General features: G+C 42.4%; 1 protein-coding gene across 3 annotated transcripts in view; it reads left to right on the top strand.

The window, feature by feature from the left end:
• Positions 1-16,128, top strand: part of LOC149266617 (nucleotide pyrophosphatase/phosphodiesterase-like) — a 409,817-nt gene that overhangs the window by 106,949 nt on the left and 286,740 nt on the right. For 2 of the 3 annotated variants that reach the window (XM_089430764.1, XM_089430769.1), the window contains exon 2: positions 15,257-15,470. In XM_089430764.1, the coding sequence (XP_089286890.1) occupies positions 15,267-15,470 (204 nt within the window). In that variant the 5' untranslated portion in view covers positions 15,257-15,266. The remainder of the gene's footprint in view (positions 1-15,256; positions 15,471-16,128) is intronic. The other variant, XM_089430774.1, reaches the window with a different exon arrangement.

Genomic DNA, 16,128 nt, shown 5'->3' with positions numbered 1-16,128 from the left:
GGGAGCAATTGTGGTACGTGAGGTGCCCCAACTTTGATTTTTTGTGGCCTTCTTTATATGCCTTTTGCCTTTTTATGATTTTCTTTGTTTAACTGCTCGACGCTCAAGGGGTAAGAGCATGATGTATAAGATATAGCAGTGAATATCCCCTTTAAAGGTAAGACAATTCATTGCCCACTAGGGGTTGGGACAATTATGGGTTCCTATATGATGAAGGAGGTTCATAGAACCTGTAGGAACCAGGGTGATGGCCATGATGATGGGGTAGAGCTCATGTATTAGATTTTTCCCACGTGCTAAATGTTTTTGTCTCGACCATCTTTTGCATTTTGTGGTACATTTTCTTGTTAAATGTGGCCAAATATGCTTTTATCTTTCTTTTTAGCTACATCAACCTCCGGGCATCATTCCAGGCCATGACCGAAGGTGCGGGAAAGGGGAAGGGGCAAGCTAACCCTATGTGGACCCAGTGGAGGAATGTGGACCCGGGTGTGAGAAATGATGAATGGGATAATAATGAGTGGAAAGAGGGTGCTATAAGCGGATAAGGGAGCGAGACCACGCAACCAAAATCGGGGTTTCCCATGAAATACCATCCTTAGAGTCAAATGGTTAGTAAAACAGATCCCATGGGACTGGAACGCAAGGTTAATATCCAAAAGGGGTCTAGAGGACAAGGGCACAGACATATCCCATTCTTTCCATCGAATCCCCCAATTAATTCATGCCCATAAGTGTCCATGATAAGCAAACTACAATACTCAATGATCAAATGACAAGGCATACCTTTAGGTTCGGGAGGCCCACTTTCAAACCTACAATCATGGCAGATGGGCGAGGGACCACATGGCTGGCTTAGGTAGCAGAGAAATGGCACAATGAGCATGCTGGTGGTAACAAGGGGCTGCTAGTTGTCGATTGAGGACCATCTTGGAGAAAAAAAATTATCCTAAGGATTGTTACTGCTCAAACTAGCAGGGGACCTGTAGGGGATTCCTAAAGGGGAAATGCTAGGTCAAGGGCAACAAATGGAGGCTTAGCCCACTATCACCTCAACTAAGGCTCCCTTCTATTTACGAACTTTCACCGATGGGAGGAGACCCGATATATTATGGAGTCATCGATGAAGGATAAGTCAATGAAATGATGTGGAGTGACCCAAATAATCCCTTTCCTGGAAGAGTTAGAAGGATAGAGCTTGCTTGCTTTCTAAGCAAGGTACAATGTCTTCTAGGGAAAGGAAAGGAGGATTTGAGGGTTAGGTTTATGGGATATGACTTATGAAGGAATTTCCCAATCCCTAAAATCCTTATTGAAATTGGTATCCCAGATGGTTCTTGAAGAATTGTCTCTTTAAAGGAACGAGACCACACGGGACCAAGTGGACCCAGTCTAGGGTAGGGGAGAAGAGTAGGGAAATCAATGATTTTCCCTAACCTGGACAAGGTATGGAAATGGATCAAAGAAAGAATATCCACTTGAAGGTTTGAATTGATCCAATAAGGTACTAGCCTTTGGGGATGCTAGGGAAAATTTTGATCTTGAAGCTAGGGCCTAGCATTTCTCACAACTCCATCGTCACAATGGTCTCAAATTTGGAGGACTTGAGGAAACAACAACACAGTAGACCCTAAGAGATTGAACTTTTTGGATGGGTAGTTTGCCGGGAAAACGATGCCCTAGGTGACCCAACTTGGCTAGACCTGGAGAAAGGTGAAAAAGATGTGATTTTAGGTGACCACCTCTTGGTAGATCAGTGCCTTAGCTTTGGGAGAATAGAGTCTATGATGAATATGAGTGAGGATCTTTGATTCCCAATCAAGGGGGCCTCAAGACCAATTCGTTAACCTTCTAGGTCAAGGAGAAGCAATCTTCTAGCTTTTATACTTCGATGTGCTAAGAGGGTGGCTTATCAAGGTCAATTCGTTGATAGAATTACCCATAGGAGATTTCGTTCACATTAGATGCCCATATATTGAGAGATGCTATAATAGAGACAAAATTTCACAATTTTAAGTAGTAAATGCATGCAACAATTAGCTCTAGAAATAGCAAAAAACCTAGTCCAATGTATATGAAAAGGTAAATAAAAGATAACATTAAAAGCATGTACTTACATGTAACAAAATATATCCAACCATCCACAATTGACAAAAGAGAAGCTCCAAGATAAGATAAACCAATATCCACACATAAAAATTTATCCATAAAGCTCCAATTCTTCCTCTAGAAAAAGTGCGAAATTCTCAAGAGAGAGAAAATATCCAATCCAAAGTGATGATGAACAAATGATCTCATCTCACTTGTATTTATACACAATTAGGAGTTCAAATTAACCTCCTTGCCCTACATAAGCCCCAAAAATAAAATAATGTTCTAATAATTCAACTTTTGGTGACAAGCACACCAAACTAGCTCATAAATGAAAGAATAAGCCTTTCAAGAGGTCAAATAATAATCTATGTATGTCGTAGGGCCCTCTAATGAGGTCCATGGGTGCCACAATGAAGAGTAGGACCCTCAAAAGCAGTGGACAAGGGGTTGGCCCCTTGTAATAACCTGTGGTGCTCCAAATGAGATGTGGGGGCACACAAGTGTCCTCATGTGTCTCCAAACAAATCGAAGGTGCTTGTAGATCACCTGCAAGGGCTAGGATGATGGTGTATGTGATGCCACATCATCGTGCGAGGATCATCTGCCAAGTGTATGGTGCAAATCTGGGCCAGCTGGGCTTGATGGATCAGGTGTATGTTCCTCGTTCGATGAGTGAACCATGAGCAATCTTTGAATGACCATGGGGATCCATGGATAGATGTTTGCTACTGTGGAGGCCCATGGCTCTTAAGACACACCCTACATGTGCCAATGTAGCCCTTTGGAGGATTAGGACCCCGTATAGGGAGACCAAACCCAAAAAGGAGACCATCTGCAATCTTGCATAAGATCCAATGCGTCCCCTAGCCTTCCAATACAACAATTCATTAGAGAAATCGAGTAAATGAGGTTACCAATCATGGACCACAGGTGGCAACTTCATAATGGTTTGCTCTTCCATAATGGGCTTCGGGATGTGCCAATGTCTCCTAAACTCCAAATGGGGTTAACCAATAATCCTATTAGGTGGTTTCTACTTCTAAAGGGGATAATAGGTTCAAGGTACATCCTTCAAAAGGTGGTGGCATGTGACAGATAGGTGAATGAAGTAGGGGATAAAAAGGGGCAACTTTGGGTCACATGTTGGGGTACACGAGTAGCTAATAAGATGGAAGCCCACACTTGGGTTTATAATGTATATGAGGGAGCAATTGTGGTACATGAGGTGTCTCGTCCTTTATTTTTCCACCCTTTATATTCCTTGTTCCTTTTTATCATTTTCTTTGATTAACTGCTCGGGGCTCAAGGGGTAAGAGCATGATGTGTAAGATATAGCAGTGAATACCCCCTTTTAAGGTAGGGCGGTTCATTACCCACCAGGGGTTGGGATAATCATGGGTTCCTATATGATGAAGGAGGTTCATAGAACCTGTAGGAACCAGGGTGATGGCCATGATGATGGGGTAGAGCTCATGTATTGGCTTTTGTCCACGTGCTAAATGTGTTTGTCTCGACCATCTTTTGCATTTGTGGTACATTTTCCTATTGAATGTGGCCAAATATGCTTTTATCTTTCTTTTTAGCTGCATCAACCTCCGAGCTTCATTCTAGGTCATGACCCAAGGTGTGGGCAAAGGGAAGGGGCAAGTTAACCCTATGTGGACCCAGTGGAGGAATGTGGACCTAGGTGGGAGAAATGATGAATGGGGTAATAATGAGTGGAAAGAGGGTAATATAAGTGAATAAAGGAGTGAGTCCACGCAATTTTCCTATGAAATACCATCCTTAAAGCCAAATTGTCAGTAAAAGAGATACCACAGGACTAGAATCCAAGGTTAATACCCAAAAGGGGTCTAGGGGGCAAGAGCATAGAGCTAGCTCATTCTTTCTGCCAAATCCCCCCATTAATCCATGCCCAGAAGTGTCCATGATAAGTAAACTACAATACTCAATTTCCAAATTACAAGGCATACCTTTAGGTTCATGAGGCCCACCTTGAAACATACAGTCATGGAAGATGGGCGAGGGTCCACATGGCTAGCTCAGGTGGTGGAGAAATGGCACAATGAGCTAGCTGGTGACTGCAAGGGGCCGCTGGCTACCGGCTGAGGACCATATTGGGTAAATTTTTTATCCTAGGGATATCACCCACAAAATGGTGGGTAACAGGGATATCACCCACAAAATGGTGGGTAACATAGCTCATGCTCAAATTTTGCTCAAGTGCTAATTCATAAGTCCCGACCATCTTTTGTATTTTGATTTATGGCCGTCATATGCTCCTTTTGTTTCTTTTAGATGCATCAACCTCCCAAGGTACATTTCCAAGCCCTACCCTTGTATGAGGATATGTGGGTGCCAAATCTCGATGAACCAGTGCTTAGTTGAACCCAAAGAAGGGAGGTGGAATAGGGGTTTATAATGTACGATGGAAAGTGGTAAGTATGGAATAAGGAGCAATGGGGCTACGCTATCTCAATCATGGCTTCCCAAGTAGTGCCCCTTCTATACCCATTGGACTAGTAGGAGAGGTGCCACTGGACTAGGATTGAAACTATGTTGCATGAAACTTCTAAGAACTCGACGTTTTGGGTCGTACCCGTACTCGAAATTCCGAAACTCGGCTGAAACTCGACCGAAACTCAACCATCATGTAATCATCTATGAGAGTTAATATAGACTTGGTTTTCCTTCTAAATTGTCATTTATGGGTCTTATTCCCTTTTTACTTGCAAGATAATGTGTTATTCACTTATATATATATATATATATATATATGATGTTTCAATCGGCGTTTCGGCCAAAGTTTCCATTTTTGGGAGGTGACATTTCTAAACGTACCCGTTTCGAAAACTCTGAAACGTTTTAGTGTTTCGTGCAACTTAGGATTGAAAATTAACACCTCATTTAAGGTGAGGGAACAAGATCATGACCAAGATCCTTATTTCTTCCATGTTACCCCATAATCCATGTCAAATTGCACAAATACAAACAAGCATAAGCACCTGATTGGAAATTGAATAAAGTACCTTCTGATTAGAAGCCCACCTTCCAACATGTGCTCTTGATAGGTGGGCGAGGAAAGATATGATTGATGCAGGTGATAGAGATATGATTGGAATGTCATATCAGCTACTAGTGGCTCTCAGGGGTTGCTAGCTGGCTACTGGAAGAGATGAATAGGATAACAGTTTCTCCAAGGGGTCACCCACTTTTGGTTGGTAACAGTATGTAAAATCATTTTCCTTGAATCCTTCAAGAGAACTCTAATGTGTACATCTCTTGAACTTAAAATATCCCATCTAAGGAAGTCTCTAGGGTTTATATATAGAGATTGTTGCTCTCTCACCCTCTTCATCAAGGTTGTCTTCATGGAATTTGCCTTAAGAGACTCTATTGTCCAATTAGATCAAGGCATTAGGTGCTTATCAACCTTTTCTCTATACACATTTTCTTTCTCTTCTCTCTAATTTCTAGGTATCTAGGTTAGGGTGAAGGTTGTGGTTTTTCTTTGAAATCATGTTTAAAAGCAATCTTACTTGATGTGTTATTGCCTTCTTAACAGGGATTACATTTAATTACTTCAAAAAGGAAAATCCTAGCATTAATTGCATGGTAAAACTCTTTTATTACTATTTTATGCATGTTTTAGCCATAAAAACTCACTTTCCTACCTTAAACCTTGCATGCCTAATTGATAGCCTTGTTACTTTATTGATCTATGTTTGAAAGACTATTTCTTCTAGCTGTTATATGACATTGCATACCATATCATTGAATATCTCTCAAACCCTAACTTATAACAACTCACTAATCTATTTAAGAGGTCTAAGGATAGAGTACTTGAACCTTGGTAAAGATTATCTTAGCCTTCTAGGCTTCGCCAATACCTTATCCAAGCATTAGACCTTGCATCACCTTAAACCCTTCTTGTTGAATATCCTTTAGGTGATCTATATAGGGAAGCCTCCCTTGTGGGATTTAATTCACCACTAAACAATTGGAGAAAGGCTGTTGAGGTGGCAGTGGTGGTTGATCTCTTGTTGCCATAAAGTCTAGATTTGTGTAGTGGGGCTTTGCACTAGGCCTGCTAGATTTTGCGGTAACAAGTCCCATTGTCATCTTGCCATGAACCCCCGCTCTTTAGACCCAATTTTGTACATAAAGGCCAAAGGAGGATTCCCTCTTGATACCTCAACCATCTCCAAGTAAGACTAGTTCCTTAAATGGGGTCAAGAAGATGTGGTGGAGTTAATTATGTTGGCTATCCTATTGATTTCTGTGTATACATATGTAGTTGAAAACTAAACATAGAAAGATACTACACCAATTGATGTTAAATATGTCACGTGAGTACTAAAAAATGTAGAGAAAGTATCCTAACTAGTAATGATGTTATTCTTCAATTTAGGTTGTTGGTTAGAGGGGTTAGAGTAAAGTAGCTTGGTGTCCTGTAAAATCAAATTGCAAAACCTGCAATCAACAATAGGGACAGTCACCCACCACTAGTGGATAATGTATATGGGAGAATTTTTTTCTCCTAGATGGTCGTTGTTACAGCTCAAACTAGCAGGTGTCCTAGAAGGCGATCCTAGAGGGGCAACTGCTAGGTCAAGGGTAACAATGGAGCGATAGCACACTATCACCTCGACTAAGGCTCCCTACTCAACGAATTTTCACCGATGGGAGGAGACCCGTTATTATAAGGTTCATAGAATGGATGGACCAATGATAGGGCGAGGGGTGATCCTGGAAGCCTATTCACAAGAGAGGCTCAAATATGTGGCTTGCTTGTCTTGGAAGACAAGATGGAAGGCTCTCTAGGAAGGGCTTGGGGAAAATTTCTAGGGTTAGGTTTTGAGTATGTGTCTTATAACAGAGGAAACTTGGGTTCCAGGTGATCTTTGAAGAATTAACCTTGATAGTGCATGGGACCACACGGGACCAAGTGGACCCGAGGTTCGGTCAAGGGGATAGGATTTAGCAACCAATGATATGCTTGACCTAATTAGGGAGGGGAAAGGGATCAAGGAATGAATTTTCAATGAAAGGCAATGCAAGGATCCCAGTGAGGTTTCTAGCCTAAGGGAAACCAAGGGCAAGAATTGGTCTTCGAGCTAGGGCTCGTGATATCTCAAGATCCATCGTCGGAATCTCATGAAATTTGGAGGGCTTCTTGAGGACACACCAGTGCAGTTGTGGACCAAAAATCAAAGTATTTGGATGGCTAGATCGTGAGATAATTGATGCCCTAGGTGACCTAGAGGACTAGACCTAGAGAAGAGGAAAGGGGAGAAGGAAAATAGGTTTAAGGTGATCACCTTTGGGTGGACCAGTGCCTAATCCTTTGGGGAGATTGGAGTTAGGTAGAATTATGACTATGGACCTTTGAATTTTCTAGGTCAAGGAGGCCTCAAAGACAACTTCGCTTGGCACTAGGGCAACAACAAAAGAAGCTTCAAAGACTTTATACTTCGTTTTGCAAGGTAAATGGCTTGTCAAGATGAATTTTAGTAATGAAACATCCCTAGGAACATTCATTCATTATACATGGCCCATACATGAAGCATTCACTATCCAGAAACAAAATTTCCACAACTTCACATAAGAGATGTAGCCAATAAACCCTAATATAACGAAATCCCAGCAACAATGTATGAAAAAAATAGAAAGAAAGAATAGTATTAAAATGTACTTACATGTATAAGGATATATCCAATCATCCAAAAACTTGCCATCAAGAAGCTCCAAGACATGAAAATTATCCAAACATCAAAATTCATTCCATGCTCCAAAAATTCATCATCCAAGAAGGATAGTGAAAATCTCTAAAGAGATACTAGTTCCAAATCCAAGCTATGATGAGAAATGAACTCTCATCATTTGTATTTATATACTCCTAATGAATTCGATTTAGCTACTTGGGCCTACATTAGCCCCTAAAATAAAATTATGTGCAAAACAAATAAATTTTTGTGACAACCCACCAGACTAGCTCATAAACAAAAGAATAAGTCTCTCAAGAAGTGGATGATCAATAATACATATTGTTGGGCCTTTTAAGAAGCCTGATGAAGTTCATAAGTGCCAGAATGATAAATAGGACTCCCAAAAGTAATGGATAAGGGGTTGGCCCCTTGTTCTCCAAATAATAAACCTTTGGTGCTCCCAATGGGTGTGAGGGCACCCAAGTGACCTCATGGGCCTCCAAGTAGGTCGAAGATGCCTGTAGACCATCTGTAAGGGTTCAGATGATGGTGTAAGTAATGCCACATCAACATACAAGTCCTGGGTCATCTACCAAGTGCATGGTACAATTGTGGGGTTGTCTCGGCATGGTGAACTAGGTGCATTTTACTCGTCCAATAGGTGAATCTCAAACAATCTATGAACATTTCTGGGGATCCATGGAGTGATGTCTACTGCTTTGGAGGCCCATGGCTCGCAACACACACCCTACATGTGCCAATATAGCCCTCTAGAGGGTTAGGACCCCATATAGGGAGTCCAAACCCAAGATGGAAACCATCTACAATCTTGCATAAGATCTAATGTGTCCCCTAGGCTTCCAGTACAACAAGTCATCAAGGAAATTGAGTTAACAAGCTTACAAACCATGGACAATAGGTGGGGGCTTCATAATGGCATGCCCTTCCATAGTAGGCTTTGGCATGTGCTAATGTCTTCAAGCTCCAAATGGGGTTAACCAAGTATCCTATTAAGTGGTTTCTACTTCTAAAAGGGATAGTATATCCAAGGTACACCCTTTAAAAGATGGTGGCATGTGATAAAGAGATGAATGGAGTAGGGAATGAAAGGGGCAGCCCTGGGTCACATGTTGGAGTACAAAGGTAGCTAATACAAGGGAAGCCCACACTGTGAAAATTCCTAAACCTAGAATCCCTATTGCAACAACTGATGATATTTCTCCTACTTGTTAGATTTACATGAACAAGTTATTTGCAGTTTCCTACAACAAACATTGAAATACATACAATGCAGCCTACACCATTTAAAATAATATGCCGAAACAAGAAATTGAACAAGAGAAAGATACAACACAACTGACACAATTATTTTTGGACAAACGTCCCCGGAAAAACCCAATGCGGGAAAACCGGTGCAGCAGATCTGAGGGTTTTTATTATTAAGCAGAAGTTATTTCTAAATACAATCTTTGGATGCCTTGTTGGCAATCCAGTACAGAGAATATCACTCGGCAGAAGAAATTAGTGAGATTACCTCACTCTACATTGCAGGTCTCGGCTGATTCAGTAGCTGAACCAACGAGTTCCCTGGCTATTTCTGCGCTGCCCCTGCATGGGCCAGTGTCAGCCTCTAAGGCACTGCGTCACCTTTGTTGTGAATCGATTTGCTCTCGGGAGCTGACTCCAACCCTCCTGACTCAGAACGTCAGCCTCCTCAGCGAATTCAAACCTATGCGTGGAAGGCTTCTGCGCTGCTCTATGTGGGTCCTGCGTGAGCCCTTCTTGGCTCTGCGTCACCCTCTCTGCCAACTGCGCTGCCTCCTCTGTGTGTCTCTATGTCTTTCTACTGAGTATTCTTGGCTCCGCAGAAGATCCTCCAGCCAAAACTCTCTCTGCCCCTCTTCGCTTGATGACTACAAAATCACTGCATTGCCTCTAGCTTCAACAATTCGATCTGACTAATAAACTCTTTGTGTGTCTTCCAAATGACCCTCAAGCCTCCTTAAATAATCTTCTCGTTGAAATGCAACGACCCAAATTAGAAGCTAATCAATGGCTAAGATCATTTCTGCTTGATCCTCGTCTTCTTCTAGAAGCTACACCCACAGTTAGATTAATACCCATTAATTATTTTAATTTCCTAAGTTTAGACTTAGGGTCTCAAAAAAATTAATTATTTTAATAAAACTATCTCGGGTGGAATTTCCCAAAACGCTTTCTGGGTTCTTTGGAATACATGTGCCCAAGCCTCCCTGCAAAATTTGAGACGTAGAGCACATCCGATGCTACCATAATTCAACACCCCCTCTTAGCAAGGAATGTGCTCTAGCAATGCCTCCCACTGAAGCATCACCCTAACTTCATAACATTGTTCTCTGCGCTAAACACCGACTACGCTGTTGCTGCAACTGTATTGCTGTTGACACTGCCACTATCAACCCTGCATCCGCACTACAAATCCCTCTAAATTTTTGCATTCGTGCTGCTGCTGGCACTGCCACTGCCAACTGCCCCTGCACTACAAACTGCTACTGCTACTGCATCAACAACAGAAAAACATCCCAAATTACTGAACACGTGTTTAGCATAGATGCATCTCGATGTTGAAGATCTGATTGTTGCTAGTCCCATGTTATCCCTCTGAAGTCACTGCGCTGTTGTTGCTATTGCACTGTGCCTCCTTGCACTGCTGCTATTCTGCACTACGTTGCTTAGACTTGCTGTTCTAGCCACTGCATCTATCGCTCCAACACTCCTCTGCATGAACTGACATTGGTCCATCCTACTACTTCTGATCTGGGCTCCCATAACAAAGTATTGATTCGAGAGGTGGGCTCCTCAAGGATCCTGTCCATCTACAGTCCTTTGGAACTCCAACTCTAAATCACCCCACCTCCCTCCTAGAGATTCCTAGGCTGTCATGGCGAAATCCTCCTCCTCGATCTTCGCGGGTGCAGCCTTCAGATCGTGCTTCTCATCTTTGTCCTTCTTCCTGAGAGGACACTGTGTTGCGTAGTGACCCATTTCACCACACCTGAAGCATTTGATCTTCGAGACGTCCTTCTTCCGCCTCCGCTGCTCCTGCTGCCCCTTGGATGCAAGGGTTGCATTTTCTTCCTCCTCCTTGGGCTTCGACCCACTGTTGCTGCTTCCGTCAAGCTTACACTTGACCAAGTCTCTCCTCAACTCCTCTTGCTTAAGAGCTGCCCACATCTCATCCCAATTTGGCAAAGTTGCCCTGCCCAGGATACTCTGGACAAAGACTTGCCAATCTTCAGAAACAAAATTTAGGGCCAGTCTTACCAACTCGGACCCTTGAGGTGTAGACCCCACAACTGCTAACTCATCCCGAGTCTCCTGAAGCTTCGTGAGGAATGGATCTATGCACTCCCCCTTCTGCATCTGCGCAGATCTCAGTTTCTTCTCTAAGTACATCTTCCGCTGCTCGAAAGATCCTTGATACAGCGTTGCCAAGGCATCCCTCATCTCCTTAGCAATCCCTTTGCTAGCGACGTGACAAACCACGTGATCCTTTACTCCTTCAAGGATCATCCTCTTGGCCTTCACCATTTCTTCTCGGTACTTCTTTAATGGACCTGGATGTGCAGGCACAACCACCAAGCTGTCGACATAGGTCTTGAGAGAATACTCATCTAAAAGGAATGACATCCTTTCCTTCCAGGTGACGTAGTTGGATGCCCCATCCAACCTATCCTGATCTCTCAACCCACTGGTTGCCATCATGCCACGAAGATGTCAAATTGATCCTCTCTGCTTCTTACTGTTGTTGCTCATCCAATAAGAAAACGACTTCTTGGTAGGAAGTCTACTAAGGAAAAATTCCCTCACGGTGCTTCTCCTCTCTCTTCTGACGTCTTTCAGCCCAACAATTTGCCTGTCGAAAAACTGCGTTCCACTAGCTCTTCCTCATGCTGAGGACCAGCGCTGCTCCCTTTGCCACGACAAGATTTCGATCTGGAAGCCCTTCCTCTCTGTCGAATCATTCAGAGAGAGACTTTCCTCGAAAATCTAGCCCTCCTGGCCTGGACTGCGCAAACCCTCTGGGGATTCGAACTGCTACTATTTTGGTTTCCTTTTCTGCTCAGCGTGGGTTCTCTAGCACTGTTCTTCTTGCTTCACTTGCATTGCTCTGATACCATGTGAAAATTCCTAAACCCGGAATCCCTATTGCAGCAACTAATGATATTTCTCCTACTTGTTAGATTTACATGAACATGTTATTTGCAGTTTCCTACGGTAAATGCCTACAACATTTAAAACAATATGCCGAAACAAGAAACTGAACAAGAGAAAAATACAACACAGGTGACACAATTATTTTTGGACAAACGTCCCTGGAAAAACCCAATGCAGGAAAACCGGTGCAATAGATCTGAGGGTTTTTATTATTAAGAAGAAGTTATTTCTGAATACAATCTCTGGATGCCTTGCTGGAAATCTAGTATAGAGAATATCACTCGACGGAAGAAATTAGTGAGATTACCTCACTCTACACTGCAAGTCTCGGCGAATCTGGCACCTGAACCAACGAGTTCCCCGACTACTTCTGCGTTGCCCCTCCGTGGGCCTACGTTAGTCTTTAAGGCACTGCATCACCTCTGCTGGGAATCGATTTTCTCTCAGGAGCTGACTCCAGCCCTCCCGGCTCAGAACATCAGCCTCCTTAGCAAATTCGGACCTCTGCGTGGAAGGCTTTTGCGCTGCTCTGCGTGGGCCCTGCGTGAGCCCTTCTTGGCTCTGCGTCACCCTCTCTGCCAACTGCGCTGCCTCCTCTGTGTGTCTCTCTGTCTCTCTGCTGAGTATTCTTGGCTTTGGAGAAGATCCTCCAGCCAAAACTCTCTCTGCCCCTCTTTGCGTGATCACTACGAAATCATTGCGCTGCCTCTAGCTTCAGCAATTCGATCTGACTGATCAACTCTCTATGTGTCTTCCAAATGACCCTCAAGCCCCCTTAAATAATCTTCTCATTGACATTCAACGACCCAGATTAGAAGCTAATCAACGACTAAGATCATTACTGCTTGATCCTCGTCTGGCCAATTATGCTTTTACTTTTATTTTCAGTAGCATCAACCTCTGGCACATCATTCCAGGCCCGACCCAAGGTGTGGGCACGGGGATTGGGAAAGCTAACCCTTTGTGGACCCAGTGGAGGAATGTGGACCTAGGTGGGAGAAATGATGAGTGGAGTTACAATGAGTGGAAGGGGAGTAATATATATAGATGAGGGAGCATGACCAAGCAACCAAAATTAGGGTTTCCCATGAAATACCATCCCTAAAGCCAAAGGGTCAGTAAAAGAGATCCCATGGGACTAGGGTCCAAGGTTAACATCCAAAAGAGGTCTAAGGGACAAGAGAACAAACCTAACCCACTCTTTCTGCTGAATCCCCCCCATTAATCTATGCCGAGAAGTGTCCATGATAAGAAAACTACAATACTCAATTACCAAATGACAAGTTATACCTTTAGGTTCGGGAGGCCCACCTTCAAACATATGATCATGACAGATGGGTGAGAGACCACGTGGTTGGCTCAATGGCAGAGAAATGGCACAACGAGCTAGTTGGTGGCTGCTGGCTGAGGACCATCTTGGAGAAATTTTTCTCCTAGGGATATCACCCACAAAATTGTGGGTAACAGTAATGGCGAGGGATGGCCACATATTTGGGTGTATAAATGTAGGAGGGAGCAATTGTGGATACATGAGTTACCCCGACCTTTGTTTTTCCACCCTTCATTATTTTCTTTTTGCCTTTTTTATGAATTTTCTTTGTATTACTGCTCGGGGCACTAGGAAATAAGACCATGCTGTGAGAGATATGCAGTAACTATTACCCCCTTAAGGTGGGGTATTTATCACTCAACAGTGGTTGGGACGTGCATGAGTTCCTTGATGGTGTGTGGGGCACTCAAGGGCCCTAGGAACCAGGGTGATGGCCATGATGAAGGGGTAGAGGTCATGTTTGGCTTTTGCTGACATGCTATATTAAATGTCCTAACCATCTTTTGCATTTAAAGATATTTTTTTCTTTTGTTTCTTGCTTGTGGCCAAGATATGATTTTAATGTTCTTTTAGTTGCATCAACATCTGGGGCCATAGTTCCAAGCCCGACTTAGACATGTGGACAAGGGGAGGGGGTGTACCAGTGCCTTGGGGACCCAGTGGTAATGTGGACCCACATAGGGACGATTATGAAATAGGGCTTGTAATATGTGGAGGGAAATGAAAAATGTGAAATGGGAAAATGGGACCTTCCTACTAAAATTGGGGTTTCCCAATTAGTGCCCTTCTTGAAGCCATTTGTCAATAGGGGAGATCCCACGGGACTAGGATTGACGATTATCCCCCCATTTAAGGTGAGAGAACAAAATTGCAGTCAAAACCCTTCCTTCTTCCAAGTCACCCAGTAATCCATGCCCAATATGCGCAAGGAAAAACAAGCATAAGCACCCGATTGCACAATGAAAAACATACCTTTAGGATTGGATTTCCCACCTTCAAACATATGCTCTTGACAAATGGGCGAGGGGACATATGACTAGTTCAGGGAGTGGAGATCAAATGGCACAATACATCAGCTACGTCGGTGGCTATCAAGGGCTGCCGGATGAAGAGATGCCTAGGAGAAAAAATTCTCTTATGGGGTCACCCACTTTTGCTGGGTAACAGGACAAAGGGGACCCAGAATGAACTAGAAGGCACCAGCCATTGTTTGACCAAGACAACATGATACAGGCAATGAGAACAAGGCACAGGTCTGAGACACCTAATACAAAACCTCACATGGTTGTTACAATGCTTTAACTTGTGACCTTGGGCTTACAACGATGGTGATAAATAGTGCAAAAGTTTTTTATGTACCCCCGTTGACATGAGGGGTAACAGTACCTAAAATTCAAGTTGAGGTTGAACTTTCAATGCATAATAAATATGATTACAGACCTGTTTATTACCAAAGGTGACAAATACGTTCAACTTCTTTTTGGTATAGGATGATAAATATCTCCTTGATAATTGAAGTTGAACCCTATATTTAACACCATTCCTATCCACAATGCCATTAAAAGGAGGTGATCTAACCATGGTACTCCAGTTTTGGTTCTTTGGAAGCCATTATTCATATATTTAAAAGCATGAAGATATTGACTTAATGATTATATATGATGACCTCTTCTTGTTTGATATTCAAGTCACTGCATTTTGTACTTTAAGTTTACTTATGCTTCTAAAAGATATATGTAAATAGTATACCTGGCAACATAAATTGACTTAATATAGTCTGTCAACTTCTTTACAATTAAAATGGTAGCAGCCTTCTGGGAATACTTTGGTTCATGTAACAGAGTTTGAAAAAATGTGTTTCTAAATTCCTTATAAATTAAATTTGATTGTAATATGTACTAATACCACATTTGTTATGTTTAACTAGGAAAGAAAAAATGGAGTTTTTGATGGAGATATATGTGATGAGGCTGACTTGGAGGCTGCTCGGGTTGATCTTCCTTTTGTCAAATATTTTAAGAATGGGTTCTTCACATCCTAATGATAATCAACCTCTTTCAAAAATTGCTGTTCACAAGGCCTCTATTGCAATTCAGAGTTCTGCTTATGTTGAAGCCAGTCCAAGTCTTCTTGGAATAAAGGTACCAGATAGGTGAAATCTTAAATTCTTACCTATGATATTTTGGCCTTTCAACATTCTCCATATAAATGTTTATATGCATTTATAATATCTGTCTTGTACTCAAGAACAAAACTCTTTTGCTTTATATGACGGTTTTTAAGTTTATTCCTCTTAGTTCATGGAAGTGAAGCATGCAACCATTCTTTGAAGTCACATCTATGAGGACTAAGAGCCTCAGAGATTCACTACTGTCAAATGCATCAAAGAACTAGACTGTCTGCTCTACATTGGTAAACATAAAGCTGTAGAACAAAGTCACAGATATTGGTTTTGCTTTACCATCAATAAGATAGTGCACAGACTGGATTAGAATGTTGTGCAATTTAGGAAAGGGCTGTAGATTTATTGCACATGATGGACTATTCTTTACAGTGTTGTTGACTCCAGTAAATCATGTCTACATGCAAAATCTTTTGTGTTTTTGTTTTTCTGATTCTTTGTCTGGTTGCACCCTTTTGTAAAGGTCTAATAATTTTTGTGGAATTAACCTTTTAATGTAACGTAAGAGTGACCATAAGCAGTCGAGGTGCAGCTCCTGGGTGTTTTTCATGACATAGAATTCCCCTCATAGCAGAGCAGCTTAGCCAAAGGACAGCTGTAAGTTACTATAAACAGCA

The sequence above is a fragment of the Pinus tabuliformis genome, chromosome 6 (genome assembly GCF_031772625.1).
Source record: "Pinus tabuliformis cultivar Carrire ecotype Pingquan chromosome 6, CPIR1, whole genome shotgun sequence".
NCBI classification, from domain to species: Eukaryota; Viridiplantae; Streptophyta; class Pinopsida; order Pinales; family Pinaceae; genus Pinus; species Pinus tabuliformis.
Note: the sequence above shows the minus strand (reverse complement) of the source record. Positions and strands in the feature narration are given on the sequence as shown.